General features: G+C 49.0%; 1 protein-coding gene across 1 annotated transcript in view; it reads right to left on the reverse strand.

Annotated features, from left to right (window-relative positions):
- Positions 1–15,509, reverse strand: part of LOC101683242 (alpha-tectorin) — a 65,215-nt gene that overhangs the window by 32,959 nt on the left and 16,747 nt on the right. The window contains exons 6-9 of the mRNA XM_045080423.1: positions 14,608–15,178; positions 11,797–12,389; positions 9,696–10,269; positions 3,452–4,053 (exon numbers count right to left, since the gene is read on the reverse strand). Coding sequence (XP_044936358.1) covers positions 3,452–4,053; positions 9,696–10,269; positions 11,797–12,389; positions 14,608–15,178 — 2,340 coding nt within the window. The remainder of the gene's footprint in view (positions 1–3,451; positions 4,054–9,695; positions 10,270–11,796; positions 12,390–14,607; positions 15,179–15,509) is intronic.

The raw sequence follows: 15,509 nt of genomic DNA on the forward strand, positions 1-15,509 counted from the left end.
GCTGAAGCCCAGAGGCCACGGCAGGGGAGACCAAATGTCTGCGGAGCTCTGGCTGTGGCTGGCTGAGACGTGGGCTGCTGCAGTGCCCTTAGGAGGACTCGCCTTCCGCTGCTCACCCCTGTAAACCTCACTGGGATAGCATGTTTATTTCTAGCGTCCCTTGTCTTTGTGGTTTCCCTACATCCTTCAGTACTTCTTAGTGCAAGGCAAGGTCAGAGGCATAAAGGGACCCTGCAGCCTAAGGAAGCACTTCCACGGTCCCTCCACTTCTGGGAGTGCCAGCTGTGATCTGGGGGGTCCTGCTGTGTTTCCCCCAACACTTCATTGCACGCTGTCATTGTGATGGTCATTATTCTTGTCTCAGGGAGAAAGGGTGACTAATAATAACATCACGGGAAAAACAAATGCAAATCATTGAACAAGCAGATCCTGTAATGCATATTAATAATTCAAAGTAAATGCTAAATCTATCCCTCAGGCCCCCAAAGAAAAGAACCTTCAAGCATCCTGAACTCTAGTTGCATGTCAGAGATTTGCAAGCCGTACATGGTTTGCAGCTTGAACACTTAGGACTTCTGGGTGACTTAGAAAGACAGACTCTGGGAGTGCCTGGGTGGCTGAGTAGGCTAAATGCCTGACTTCAGCTCAGGTCATGATCCACGGGCCCTGAGATCAAGCTTTGGGTTGGGCTCCCTGCTGAGCCTGGAGTCTGCTTCTCCTCCTTATGCCCATCCCCCCTGCTCGTGCTCTCATGCTCTCTCTCTTTCCCTTTGTCTCTAAGACTGATGATTCACAGACCTGTCCCTGAAGCAAATGATACCTTATATTTAATTAAAAAAAAATAAAATCTAGAAAGAAAGAAAAAAAGAAGGAAGGAAGACAGACAGACAGACATACCCTGGTTAGCATTCTCCACTCCACGCCTTTAATCAATTCCTCCTCAGTGCCCATTACCCACTCCCTCTTGTGGGTTGAACTGTGTCACTCCCACAAAAGACAGGCTGAAGTCTTAAGCCCCACCACCACCCTGATACCTGTAAAGGTGACCTAATTTGAAAATAGGGTCTTTGCAGGTGCATCACATCAAGATGTGGTCCTACCGGATGGGGGCGGGTGCCATATCCAAAGACTGGTGTCCTTAAAGGGGGAGCACGACTTGGCCCAGGAAACAGAAGGCGCAGAGGGAAGAAGGCCACGTGAAGACGAGGCAGGAACTGCAGTGATGCTGTCACAGGCCAACGATCGCCTACAACCGCCAGAAGCTAGGAGCTGATTTTGGAGTCTTAGCCTCCAGAACTGAGAGAGAATAACGTTCTGTTGCTTGAAACCACCTAGTCTGTGATGTGTTGTGATGGCAGCCCCAGGAAATGAATACTGCCTTCCCTCTCCGTCACTTTACAGGGGAAGAAGCAAGCAGTGTGGTGTCTGTGGCTCATGTCTTTAGCCATGAACACATCCCATGAGACCAGGGCGGGACACGTGCCGGGAAGGTGAGCTGACTCATCAGGGCCTTGGCCCAACAGCAGGAAGTGAGGGAGACACGCAGGGAGAGCAGGGAATCGGCCACCACGGGAGAGAGCAGGGACTGCACAAAGGAGAGGAAGGGTCGGTTCACAAGGCCCCAGTGGTCTCCCTGTGAAAATAACTGGGTCAGAAAATATGAGTCTCAGAGGCCCATACACCTAAGTGCCCAAGAGTGTGTGACACAAGGCAGAAAATGCAGTCTCCTCATACACTCCACGAGACAGGACCTATGAGCAAATGTTACTTTTAAAAGAAAAAAAACAACAACAAACTGAAAGGTAGGATGGTGGGTGTTGAATGTCAAGGAGATACGGAACTGCATGAAAATGCGTAAACCTAAGGATAGAAATGGATCAGATGAGGAGCAAAGACTCACAAGACGCAAGCCACATGGACAAGATGGCCCGCGTGTTTGTTTTCATGTGTATGGGAGAATGGAGTCGAGCACTGTTCCTGCAACAGGCAGCCTCGACTGTCGGGACATATGGGGAGCCTTATGTGGCTCCAGGCCAGGCTTCTGATGTCTTCCTATCTTGCCTCCGCAGCAGCTTCATCCCACAGGTTGATGAGGACGTGGCCAGCAGCAAAATGAAGGTCCTGGGGACCGTAGGAGAGAGGGCTGCTCTGTCGTCTCATTCATCCACTTGACAAATGTGTTGAGTGTCCTGACAACAGAGCTCTGGATAGTCATTTCACATACAGAAGAATGAGGCAGAGGTCCTGCCTTCAAGAAGCCCAGGACAAGTACCGAGCGAGTCAGACACGAGCACCTCCCACCCCGGAATGGAAATACGATTCACGCGGCCACGGCTACACGGGCCAACGGTTCTGGGAAGCGCTGAGGGAAGCAGTCAGGCTTTGCATATCATATCCAAGGAAGGGAAGAGGAATAGGCCTGGTGAGTCCCTGCCTTAGATGCCAAGAAGGCACATTTTTGGATAAACGTGAAAGGGCAAGCAGTTAGGAAGCTTCTCTCTGTCAGAGAAGGCGGGTGAGGAGATTCTAAGGAAGGAAAGAGATCTGGAGAGCTGCTCAGGGAACTCCCGAGTAAGAGCTCAGTATTTTTCAGAGAATGTATACAAGGTGAAACAGGAGACCCCCTTAGAGATAAATTACGCCACAGATCAGTGAGGATTATGCTAAGAGGCTCACGCCCCATATCGGCTCCTCCAAAATGCCGGAGCAGGGCTGCTGGCTGGTTCATCAGCCCTCCTGAGGGGTTCTGCTCAGAACAAGACCAGGGAGAAGGAGGGGTTGGGTCTGTTGCAGGAGCTGATGTCCTCAGACTGGACAATGAGCACACCCAGCTCCTCCAGCCCTATCTGCTCCTATCTTCATCAAGGGAGTGGAGGGTAGAAAGAGGGCACCGAGGTGCAAGTAGAAAGATTGTAGGAGGCCGCTGAAGGCTCCAGATGTGTACAAGACTCCTAAACTCCTGGATCTCGTGGGGTCCAACGGGGAGACAGGAGGAGGTGGGAAGGAGGCCAGAGCAGAGGACTCTCATCCTGGGCTCCATAAAGGGGAGGAGATAGATGGGGTAGCAGTACCACTGACAGACGTCTAAGCCTTGCTAGGCATGTGTTCTCTTTTACAGATGGAGTGACTGCCTGAGGACACACAGCAGTAGCCCAGCTGGGATTCGAAGCTAGGTCTATGCTCTCTCCAACATGCTCTGCTACATTGGGAGGGATACAATTTCTGTTCCTAACTCGGTGCTTTGAGCAGAATATTTTTCTCTCTGAGGCTCAGTGTCCTTATGTATAAGATAAAGCAATAGAAAATCTCCAGGACCCCTCTCTGCTCTAATAGCCTGTGTTTTTCCATGGATTCTAGGCTAGCCCGATTCATCTGGAGCCTGGCCCGCTGACCCCGAACCCCCACACTCACATCCCAGCTCCTTTCCTGCTGTCTGGCCTTGACTACTCACCAGCACTGTGTGCTTGTAGGCCCTGTGAATCACAATGCTGTAGCCAAACACAGTCACGTCCACCTGTTTGACCCACAAGGCCAGGGATGGGTCCCGGTCCTCATTCTTGGCTGTGACGACAAACTTGGGGAAAGTGTCTGAGCTTGGCCTGCTTCCTGTGGTGCAGAGGATAAGGGGGCAGCTGGTCTGGAAGTCAAAGGAGTAGCCATCAAAGGTCAGGTAGTGGCCGTAGCCCGAGACGATGCAGGAGGCGTCAGTGCGAGGCTGGCAGTAGTAGAGGCCTCCCTCCTCCATGCAGTACTCGTCCCCCTTGCACGGGATGCTCTCACAGTGGACGCTATTGTCTGTGCCGTTGCAATAGCAGAAGATCTGGCAGTCCACATCCACCCAGAAGGTCTCATTGGTGGCAAGCTGGTGGCCCTCAAAGTTGCAGCCGCACTCGCTGCGGGTGACACACTGGCTGCCTTGCAGGGCGTAGCCCTCGTCACACTGGCAGCCCTCAGAGCAGCTGTCCACACAGATGGGGCCCAGGGCCAGCGTCTCACAGGTCTCCATGCACGTCATACACTCCTCGAAATGGCTGTTCTCCGGGCATTCCAGAGCTGAGGGTGGCCAAGGAGAAGACAGGCTTGAGCAAGGTACAGGGGTGAAGAGAGAGTGTGTATGCACTCACTAGCTGCTTGTGGTGTGTATGTGTGGTGTGTATGTGTTCCTGCTGCATGGGAATGTGGTGTGCTTAGCACTACTGTCATCCTCATTTGGGGAGCGCAGAGGCTCCGTGAACCCCTCATGTGCTCATGTGTTCCTGGGGCACTTAGCTCTCTGTGGAGAAGAGTCCAAGACTATGAGCCTTAGTGAGCACCTACTACATCCCAGGCGTCATTGAAGCTAGTTTGGTGTAACTTTACTCAACAGCCTGGGAGGTAAGCAAAGTCTGCTCTCTGTCTTACAGATGAGAAACTCAAGTCCAGTGACTTAATCCAGCCTGTAAGTACCAGAGAGATTCGAATCTGGATCTCCCAATGCTAAGTCCCCTGACTCGAGGACTTGGGAGGGAGAATGTCTTGGAAAGAACCAGTGCTTTGGGTCCAGAGAGATGGATATCGTCTCTGAGTTCGGTTTCTTCTTTTATTAAATAAAGATGATAATTATCTAGCACAGTCATTCTGGGGATTAATGACCTAATATATGAGGTCCATAGTAGAAGCTCAATAAACAGAAAACCTTTCCCTATTCACACTTCCTTCTATTAGGATATACTTTATGAAGGCATTTTTACTCTACAAATTGGCTTTCTCTTTGTCTTTCCTGTCTCCACTCCTGGTGCCTTTTCTACCTCCTCACCGCCTTCTGCCCCGGTCCCTCCCACCTTCTCTGCTCACATTCTTTCCCCAGTCTGGACAGACCTCACAAAGCCAAATCCTACACATCTGTCAAGGTTCATTTCATATTGCACTTTGGCCCGGAAGCCTTCCTTGAGAGGCCAAGTCTTTGGGTTACAAAGGACAGCATATATTATGCTAACAGCACACGCTGCTCACCATGGATTTCAGGGTCATCTTCCCATTTCTTTTTAGGATTTCAGCCTGCCAAAATTTGCCCTGGGCAGGGTATGGATGAATCCAGGAGCCAGAAAGAAATCTACCTAGAAGTCTGCTTAGTCCAAAGATCTGCGAAGGTCCCCACCATCCCCTGGGGCAATAGGTACCAATTCTTTAGAACTTTCTTTAGCTTTTATGCAGAGTCTCACTCCTTAATAATGCTTTACAATCCAAGGACAGAGAGGACACTACAGAGAAATAAATTGCATAGCAGTAACAGCTCTGCCCACAAGTACCAACTCAACAGAACCTAGTTCTGCACTAGGTGCTGAGAGCCAATCTTTCTTCCTCTGGGCTAAAGGACTATCTCTACTCCCGTTGACTACAATACCATACGGCTTTGGAGTTGAAGGCTAGTTCAGCACTGATTAAATATGTCCGTATAGAGGGATTTTCACATTTGTCTCTAAATTATGAATGCTATAACATTGACTGCAGGTTTATGGTGATAGCAAATAACATGACTTATTTAAATGGCTCTCACTTGATGACTTATTGTGTTGTCTGAATTTGTCTGAAAGTCTGGAACATACAGACGTGAAGTAATAAAACTTCCTCTGGCCTCTGAAATGCCTCTGTGAAATTATTTAATTGGGCAGCCTGGCTCTGCCAACAGGAGGGCTGGTTCAAAATCTCAGAACACAGAAGTGGTGGTTGTCCCTAGCTGGGCCCAGAGAAGATTGTGTTCCTGATATGCAGCTGTTACTCAGCCCAATCCCCAACCTGGAAGACCCTGACCAGATTAACCCCTTAGGACCCAAGTCTTCCTTAATCAAACATGCACACTCTGGTCCTGTGAGACCCTTGGCTGCTTTTGTCCCCATGTCTCTCTCTCTAAAAAAGGCATCGAAAAGAACTTCCTCCAGCTCTGCAGAGGAGGGGTGGTAAGAAGCTATTCTGGGCAGCCATCACACCCAGGAAAAGAGGGAGTCATCCCCATTCCATCACACTTCACACTGACTATGGCACCAAAGTGTGCTCTGTGCACGACAAGAGCAATCCAGAAACATGGTCTACAGGGCGGAGTTCATAGTCTGAAAGGGCAGTGGACCTGACAGGGCAACAAAATGGATTTGGTAGGGGGCAGGCTCAGTAACCCTGTACCACGAATGAACTGCAACCAAAAAGCAGAGACCAGGAGAGGGACAGAGATCATAGTAGATAAGCTGCCCAGAAGACCAGAGAGGATGTGCAGGTAGAGTAAAAAAGAAGGTTTTGGGAACATATTACAAGGTCCTAAGAGATGTGGTGGTCAGGAAAGACCTTGGAGTGTCTCTTCCTGTAGGTGACATATGAATGCTCCCAGAACCCAGCTTTAGGATTCACAGTGTCTGCTAGTCATCCCTCCCTACTGTGGTTAAGGGTCACCAGGAATGTTATCACCTTCTCTGAGATGACGACCACCAAACCATTCACATGCTTCTTGGGCTCCAAAAGCTCAGAACCCAGAGATGTAAACAGACAAGCCTATGTGTATGTATGTATGTATGTAGTGTGTGTGTGTGTGTGTGTGTGTGTGTGTGTGTGCGTGTTCTTAGCTCTAAGATGTTTCTGTTGAAAGGGTTTAGTGGCAAAGCAAGAATACCCCTGTAGCAATAGATAAGTCTCACTCAGATCTTGGTTTCTAAGAACAGTCCCCACCTGGGGAAATTAGGGCTTCTTGGAGTAATGGCTGATTCTAGTCTGTGACAGGGGAGGTTACAGGACAAATGTGGAGCATCTTGTAGTACCAGAAAGTGAGAAAGTGACCAAGGCATGCCCAAAAGACAAAGGCATCTTGAAGGGCTCCCACAGGCCAAATCTGGAATAATTTTAACACCAAAGTAATGAATAAATGTAAATTGAAATATAAATAATTGAAAAAATGGGAATATGTGTCTCCAAATTGATAAGATAGATGATTGACACTTAGGTTGCTATGTGTTCATCCATAGCCGAGTGGATAAAGAAGTTGTGATACATATACCTACAATAGAACATTACTCAACCATCAAGAGAGAATGAAATCTTGCCATTTACAATGATGGAGATGGAGCTAGAGTGTATTATGCTAAGAGAAATAAGTCAGTCAGAGAAATACAAATACCATATAATTTCATTCCCAGAATTTAAGAAACAAAACATATGAATAAACAAAAGAAAAAAGAAACAAACAGAAAAAAAAAACGGACTCCAGAATACAGAGAACAAATAGGTGGTTGCCAGAGGAGGATGAGAGGAGGGATGAAATAGATAAAGGGGATTAGAAGTATACTTATAGTGATGAGACCTGAGAAATATATAGAATTGTTGAATCATATTGTACACCTGAAACTCCTATAACACCATATGTTAATTATACTTCAATGAAAAGATGATTGAGAGAAGATGGGTAGATGGATGGATGGATGGATAGATAAATGAATGGATGGATGGATGGATGGATGGATAGATGGATGGATGGATGGATGGATGAATGGATTAATGGATGGATGGATAGATGGATGGATAAATGGATTAATGGATGGATAGATGGATGGATGGATGGATAGATGGATGGATGGATGGATGGATGGATGGATGAATGGATTAATGGATGGATGGATGGATAGATGGATGGATGGATGGATAGATGGATGGATGGATGGATGGATGGATGGATGAATAAGAGATGGATGACAGGCAGACACATGGAAGAAAAGGGAAGCCTCTTACTTATAGTACAATGACATCTACACTTCAGTAAATAAGTGAACAGAGTGCTGGATCTAGAAGCCATCAGCTTGTAATTATCATGCTAAAAAGACTGAAACAAGCAAATATTATCAATGGGCACTAAATAGAGGTGGGGGATTTTGATATCAGCCTACAATTAGCATTTTGCCCCATTTGCTTTATCATCTCCTCTCACACTCTCTCTGCAGGATACTTACATGGTCTTAAAGTGTCTCCCCACTGGTAGCTGATTTGTGGTAAGAGAACAAAGACAATGTGACCACGGACTGGAGACATTGGATAACACCTGACCAGGGGACCAGCGTGCCCATCTCCACTGAGAGGCTGGACAGAGGGCATGTGCTGCACATGACGTGATACCGTGAGGAAAGTAGACATCGCCTGTTCAGGAGTCTGAGAGGGGAGGCGCAGCAGAACCTAATCACAAGGAAACATCAGGCCCAAATGGAGGGCCATTCTGTTTTAGAAGGTGGGAGGCTATCTCTTTAAAAATGATGATAGGTAGAAAGAAAGCTAAGGAATTATTCCAGACTAAAGGATACTAAAGAGCCTTGATAGATCTAAAGATAACACATGGTCTTAGACTAGATCTGTATTGAAGGGGGAATGCCATAAAGGACTTCATGAGTTAATTGGCAAAATTGAAATATGGATAGTAAATGATTCTATCAGTGTTAAATTTCCTAAGGTCAGTAAATATACTCTAGTTCTGTAAATGAGTGTCATTGTTTTCAGGAAATACACACTGAAATATTTAGGGGCAAAGGGGTATGATGTATGTAACTAACTTTCAAACAGAGAGAGCTCAAGAGAAATGGTAAAGCAGGGCGCCTGGGTGGCTCAGTGGGTTAAGCCGCTGCCTTCGGCTCAGGTTATGATCTCAGGGTCCTGGGATCGAGTCCCGCATAGGGCTCTCTGCTCAGCAGGGAACCTGCTTCCCTCTCTCTCTCTCTCTCTCTGCCTGCCTCTCCATCTACTTGTGATTTCTCTCTGTCAAATAAATAAACAAAATCTTAAAAAAAAAAAAAAAGAGTCTTTAAAAAAAATTAAAAAAAAAAAGAAATGGTAAAGCAAATGGGACAAAATGCTAACTGTGGGTTAATTTGGGTAATGGGTATACAGATATATACAACGTTTCTATAACTTTGCAATTATTTCAAAATAAAGAATTTTGAGAAATAAACAAACATAGAAGGAGATTATAGTAGAAGAGAGATGAACAGATGTAGAGGATGGAATCCTAATGGTGGCCTTGGTTTGGGTTTGGGGCTATTGGTGGGAAAGGGATGGGTGCTGAAGCCCAGGTGGGGCGGTCCTCACTCCGGGCATGGGTTCTGCCCTCTCTGCCACTCCTCCTGCCCTTCTACCTCCCTCCTCCCCCTGTACTTCCCCATCGCCACGAGTGTTCTATGTCAGGGCTTCTCAGCAATTATTCTAATTACTACTAGCACTGCCATGGGCCTGCTGAGAGGGGTCAGATCCTCCAGGGACAAAATGAAAAAACAGCAACGTGGGACTCTCTTCATAGCCATTGTCAGGCTTGCCCTAGGGAGCAGCCTTAATCTCTACTCCGTGAAAGGCACTCTGACTGATCACCTTCTGTTGAAAGAATGGAGCCATTCTTTGCCAAGAACGGAGGCACCGATGGAGCCATCACAAAGGCTTCTAGTCTTTGATATGACGTGTATCCCGGTTAGCTAAAACCCAGAGTCAATAGGATGGCTAATCCTTCCACAATGAAGAGACACCATGTAATCAGAAACAGAAATAAAGGTGAGAAACAGTCTGGTTTGGGGTGAGGAGCCTTCCAAAGGACACGCCAGATGAGGAAGGGACACCCAAGCCTCCAACTGTCCTTGAGCTCAACTCCCTCCCCTCCCAGGTGGCCTCCCGCACCACCACATCACAGAGCCCCGACTTAGACTTACGGCAGAAGTCATAGGTCCGCCAGGGGCCCACCTCCACGTCGGCGTTCTTGCAAGCACTTGCGTACCGCGCCACAGAGTCACAGAGTTCAGACTCATTGCCCCCGCTCTGGCACAGGCGGAAGAGGCAGGTGCGGTAGTAGGCGGTGACATTGACCACCCCGTGGCACTCGAGGAAGGAGCTGTTGGAGGGGTCATTGATGATGCCACACCTGGAGCGGCTCCGATAAAATTTGAGCAGCTCCGAGTCATTGTTGCAAGCCTTCAGCAGGTCCCCACACTCCCCGTTGCAGATCTCCTCAAAGGTTGTCCAGCTTTCCAGGAACACTGCCAGGTTGTCTGTGCACTTGCCATTGGGGAGACAGAACTCATCGCTGGCATTTGCGTTAAAGAAGCCACACAGCCCGCCGGTGCAATTGAAGTAGATGGTGGAGAGCCGGATGTACAGCAGACCGACGTCTGAGTACTGGACGGTCACAATACCCTTGGACTCTACCGTCGTGCTGTTTTTGTTTCGATAGATTTCCAGCCTCCCCGAAGGATGGAAAAAGGGTAATTCTACCTCCTGACCGTTCAGCTGAAAAACCAGATCACTATCATCAATTCTGGATGCACACAGAGTACCCACAATTTCCTAGGCTATGAAATCAAGACATGGTTCTGCCCCGGGACTCGCCCTTTGAGAAATGTCAAGAAGCTGGCAGGCTATGGAAACCAGGCAGACATACACTAACTGTTTCTTCATGGGCAACTCTGTTTCTTTCTTTTTTGACGCCTCTGATTCAACACACTTGCTGTTTATTTGCATGTACAGAAGACCATACGGTAGCCCAAAACAAAAGTGAGATGTGAGCAAAAGTCGTCTTGTCATATAAGCGGCTTCTTCCTTCTGCCTAACAGCTCCTTTTCACTGAGGGCACCCTTCCTTCCCCAACTTTCGGGCTCCTTCCTTCTCTTCCAATTTGACTGTCCCTGTGTCCCAGCCCCTTGGGGACATGTGGTTTCTTTCTTTTTTTTTTTTTTTAAGATTTTTATTTATTTATTGGACAGAGAGATCACAAGTAGGCAGAGAGAAAGGAAGAAGCAGCCTCCCCACTGAGCAGAGAGCCTGACGCGGGGCTTGATCTCAGCACCCTGGGATCATGACCTGAGCCGAAGGCAGAGGTTTAACCCACTGAGCCACCCAGGTGCCCCAGGGGGCATGTGGTTTCTATCTAACTGTCTAGTTGTCCATCCATCTATCTACCGTTTACTATTCTTCCAATAAATTAATCTCTGTGTGTCGATGGGAATGAAAACAGCCTCTTCATTCTGTGGATGTGTGCTTTCTGATCTCCTGGCACAGGACTGCGTTGACTTCTATTTTCTAAATTAGACTTCCTATGATAGTATGAAGTACATGGAGGACTGGGGCAGAGAGACCCACCCTCCCATCGTGCTGGCTCTGCCACCACTTAGCTGTGAGGTCCCCATCCCCCACTTAGCCCTTTGGGAGCTTCATGCGTAAACGAATAGTGGCACGAGATGATTCCTAATGATCTGGATGCCTAATGGTGAATATTTTAGACCAGGTCAGAGGGGCAGGAGGTGTCCCTGTGCGTACCATCTGCATTACCCCACAGGGGTTCCCATCTACATGTAGGCGAGTGCGTATAGGACAGGGTAAAGAGCACAGACTATGAAGCCAGGCTGCCTGGGCTCAACTGTCGCTTTACGGCTGTGTGTCCCCGAGGAAGTTACTTAGCCTCTCTGTGCTTCAGTTGTCTTACAGGTAAAATGTAAATGAGGATGAAATCCCTCATGAGACTAGGTGTGATACTACTTAGAATAGTGCTTGGCACATAGTAAGCATCTGGCCAGCATCGGCTTTTACAGAGAAAGTGAGTCCTGCTACAACTATCCCTAATCTGCCAGATTCCAGCCTCACTCAGTTCCACCCTCTGAGACACTGATTTGGTGCTGAACATTAGGAAATAGCCCCTTCGGAGTCAGTGCCTTCCCGAAATCCAATCGTGGTCAGAGGCAGAAAGGCACGCCAGAAGACTGTGGCTCCTTCACTTGGTGAGACTCAGCACAAAAGCCACTAGGGCACTGGGACTCTTACCTTGACTTCCGAAGCCCCGACTCCTCCTATCTTGACCTCCTGGTCGGCCACCAGGATACGAAGTCCTCGCAGCCAAGCAGGCCCTGCGTCGGGCTTCTTCTTGTTGATGTCTATTTCTAGATACTCGGGCCTCTCAGGGCAGGTCTTGAGGAGGGTGTAGGAGAACTCGGCGGGGAAGGCATAGGCGGCGCCATCGAAGGTGTGCAGCACCTGGTTCTGGCTGAGTAGGCACACGGTCTCACGCTTGGGGAAGCAGCCCTGGTAGCCGTCCTCCACGGCACACACCTCCCCACCCCGGCAGGTCTTGTTGAAGCAGTAGACGTCCCCGCCCTCCTCGCACAGGCACTGCACTGTGCAGTTGGCCGTGGCCCAGAAGAACTCCCCCATGGTGTAGTAGTGGCCATCAAAGTCACAGCCGCACTTGTGCAGGGGGACGCACTGGCTGGTGCTGAGTACAAAGCCCTCGTTGCACTCGCAGCCCTCTGTGCACGGCGTGGCGCAGTTCTGGGAGGCTGTCAGGTCCGCGCAGGTGTCCGGGCAGCTGCTGGTGCACACGGAGTAGTGGCTGAAGCTCGGGCACTGCACCGTGGACACTGACGTGGGGGAGAGGAGAGAGCGCGACAACAGGTGAGTGCCCAGGAGGCTGACCACAGGGCTCCAGCACCCACAGGGGCCTGCAGGAAGGGTGCGCCTTCTGGGCCATTTAGCTCCTAGAATGAGGGCCCAGCGGCCACTTGTCAGGGAAGAGACTTGAGGTGGTATCTGTAGAAACACGCTCCACTGCTTTGTGATAACCCCTGGGAAACGTGATTGAACTGTGAACTTGACTCTTATTTGATCATCTTGGCTGAAGTAAACTTCAAGTTGCTATCCTAACTAGACTAGATGCATTGTTCAACACTGATTTACTATTAGATGATCTACAACCATCAAGATGTTTTAAGATCGTCAACGGATGGGCATGTAAGTTGATCTGATCTTATACAGCACGGTGCGTTGTTAGGAGGAAATAAATCGAACTTGAAGGACAAATAAAGCATGTAACCATGGAAGGAGGCACTAGAAAAACGTGAAATTTCTAACAGGGAGCCGCTCAAAATACCTAAGTGACCAAAGAATACTGTGGGACCTTCAAAATAAGACAGAACCTTGGTTATCTGAAAAGAATGTGTGTGCCTGTGCCCCCAAGAGACTGGGTTGGAACTACGCGCCTCCTCAAGGCCCTTCTTGCCTCGGAAGCCTCTGGTTCTTATTTTAAGAACATGTGAGTCTACACAAAATGTTTGAGTCTGGTTGAATCCAAGAGTCAGGGGCTCAGGGGACTGGAACGCTAGTCATCTGAATCAACTAGCGTTCATCCCACTAATGTCGGGGAGGGATGGGGAATGTAGAAGATAGGAAAATAGTACCACCAGGTGAAGAAAATAGCTATTACAGGTGATTTAGTTAGGCAATGCGGATGCCCATAGATTATACAAGGGTCTTATATTAGATCAAAAAAGCCTTCTTTAATCTCAATTCAAGTCAGGATTTGGGTGTTCCAGGCATCACACAACTGAGCAACAAGAAAACAGTCTCATCCTGGTTTGATCAGTTCTCTAAGGACTGAATCTGATACATGACGATTTTATGAATCCAACCGACACTGATAGGAAAAAATTTTCCTTTAGCCTTGAAACTGAAAGAAACTTTGAAACCTTCTCACCTGCATGGGAATTTAAAATGCATAGATATAATGTTCTGGGTAATCCTATGGAGAAAACCAAGGGCCAGGAAGACAAAACAAAACAAAACAAACCCCCAAAAATACAAAAACAGAATTCCAAGAAACTGTTACTTTGTTTAGTTTAAAAATTTATAAGACCGGGCACCTGGGTGGCTCAGTGGGTTAAGCCGCTGCCTTCGGCTCAGGTCATGATCTCAGGGTCCTGGGACCGAGCCCCGCATCAGGCTCTCTGCTCAGCGGGGAGCCTGCTTTCTCCTCCTCTCTCTCTGCCTGCCTCTCTGCCTACTTGTGATCTCTCTCTGTCAAATAAATAAATAAAATACTTTTAAAAAATTAAAAAAAAAATTTATACGACCAGGACAAGAGCGTTTAAGGGGATAGAAGGAGAAAACAAGACAACTAAATGGTACAAAATGCTTAATGTGAAAGGGAATTCACATTCAGACCCTGAATTTCCCCATACTGTTGGGGCTTTTCCTAGCCACTTAGCATTTCAGATAAAGGGCTTTCTTTCCTGACGATCTGTGCTCTCCGGCCACAGCGCTTTCCCCACCAGCACCAGGGGGTTGGAGGAAAGCTACAGAGCCAGAGACACAGAACCTAGAGGGATGGACGGTAGAGAATAAAGAGCCACAGGACAAGTGCTGTTGGTTCCATTCGGGAGGTGAGTTGTTTCCCCCAAGGCTGGTTTGGATTACTCAGAGCAGGATCTGTGTTTCCTCAATGGCCACAAAGATCATGGCCTCCACCTCAGAAAACCCTACCATCTTGCCTAACTCTGGGATAGCCATCCCCAGGACAGGGCCTTCCTGTGCCCACGCATTTCCTGCCACGTGATCCGTGTTCCCAGACCATGAGGCTCATCATTGTCTTCTCGTTTCCTGGCTATGGTATTGGGTGGGTGCGTGGGCGGGGAAAGTAAAGACCCTTCCACTGTTCATTCTTCCTAATGTCTGGTTATTTTCACCTCCCCCTCACTCCTGGGCTGTTGGTCTTAACGAGGAAATTTTTGATGGAGCCCAGAAACCCTCTCCCTGGCCCCCTACACCATCATGGCCTTCCTTTTGGTCAGGACACCAGCTTACCACACCCCGTCTGTACTCGCCAGTCTCCGATCGGAATGCCAAGGGCTTGGCACACGAGCGCGTAGGCTTGGATGGCCTGACAGAGGAGTGTCCCGTTGTCCCTCACGCTGCACAGGTCATACACGCAGCTGTGCACAAAGGCCGTGGGGTCCATGACGGTGCCACACTCCCACAGGGGGCCGTCTGTCTTGTTGAGGAAGCCACAGTAGTCAGGGCCAAAGAAGAGTGCTTCGGTGACAGCATCACACACGGTGCAGTTGTCCACACAGCCTGAGTCACACTTCCAGTCGGCGTGGTAGACCCGCCAGCTCTCTCCGAGATCCAGGACGGACATGGCCGGCCTGCCGTCGGGGCGGAGGAAGTCGTCTAGCGGGTTTTTATTGTAGTTCCCACAGAGCCCGCAGGTGGAGTTTATATAGGAGCCTGGGATGGAAATGGAGGCGTAGTGCTGGCCGTCAAAGGTCACTAAGAGCCCAAAATCCGTTTCCACGGCAGTAGACATGCCGCTCTGGTAGACTTTCACCGCCCCCAAGTCTAAGGTGACCGGCAAGGAAGTCACTAGGTCATTAACCTGCCAACAACAGTAATAGTAAAAGGCAGGTGAGCAGGTGCCAGGGCAAGGGGTCCAGCTGATGTTGGGAAAGGGAGGCAAAGCAACTTCGTGCTCCAGAGACAGCGCCGCCCCCCCGCCCCCGCCAGACTGCCTGGGGTTCCCGTAAGCTTGCCTTCCATGAAGGCCGAGGCCTGGGGGAGCCCTCAAAGGCCGGGTGGCATGGGCCACGGAGCACAGTCCCCTGGAGCCGTGATAGACATGCGTGGCCATCACCACTCGAGACGCTTCTGGGGACCAGGTGGCTGTGAACCCTTCCTGGCTGGCTCTAGGGCTAGCCTCCAAACTTTCC

The sequence above is a fragment of the Mustela putorius genome, unplaced genomic scaffold, assembly GCF_011764305.1.
Source record: "Mustela putorius furo isolate JIRA1106 unplaced genomic scaffold, ASM1176430v1.1 tig00000460_pilon_pilon_pilon, whole genome shotgun sequence".
Classification (NCBI taxonomy): domain Eukaryota; kingdom Metazoa; phylum Chordata; class Mammalia; order Carnivora; family Mustelidae; genus Mustela; species Mustela putorius.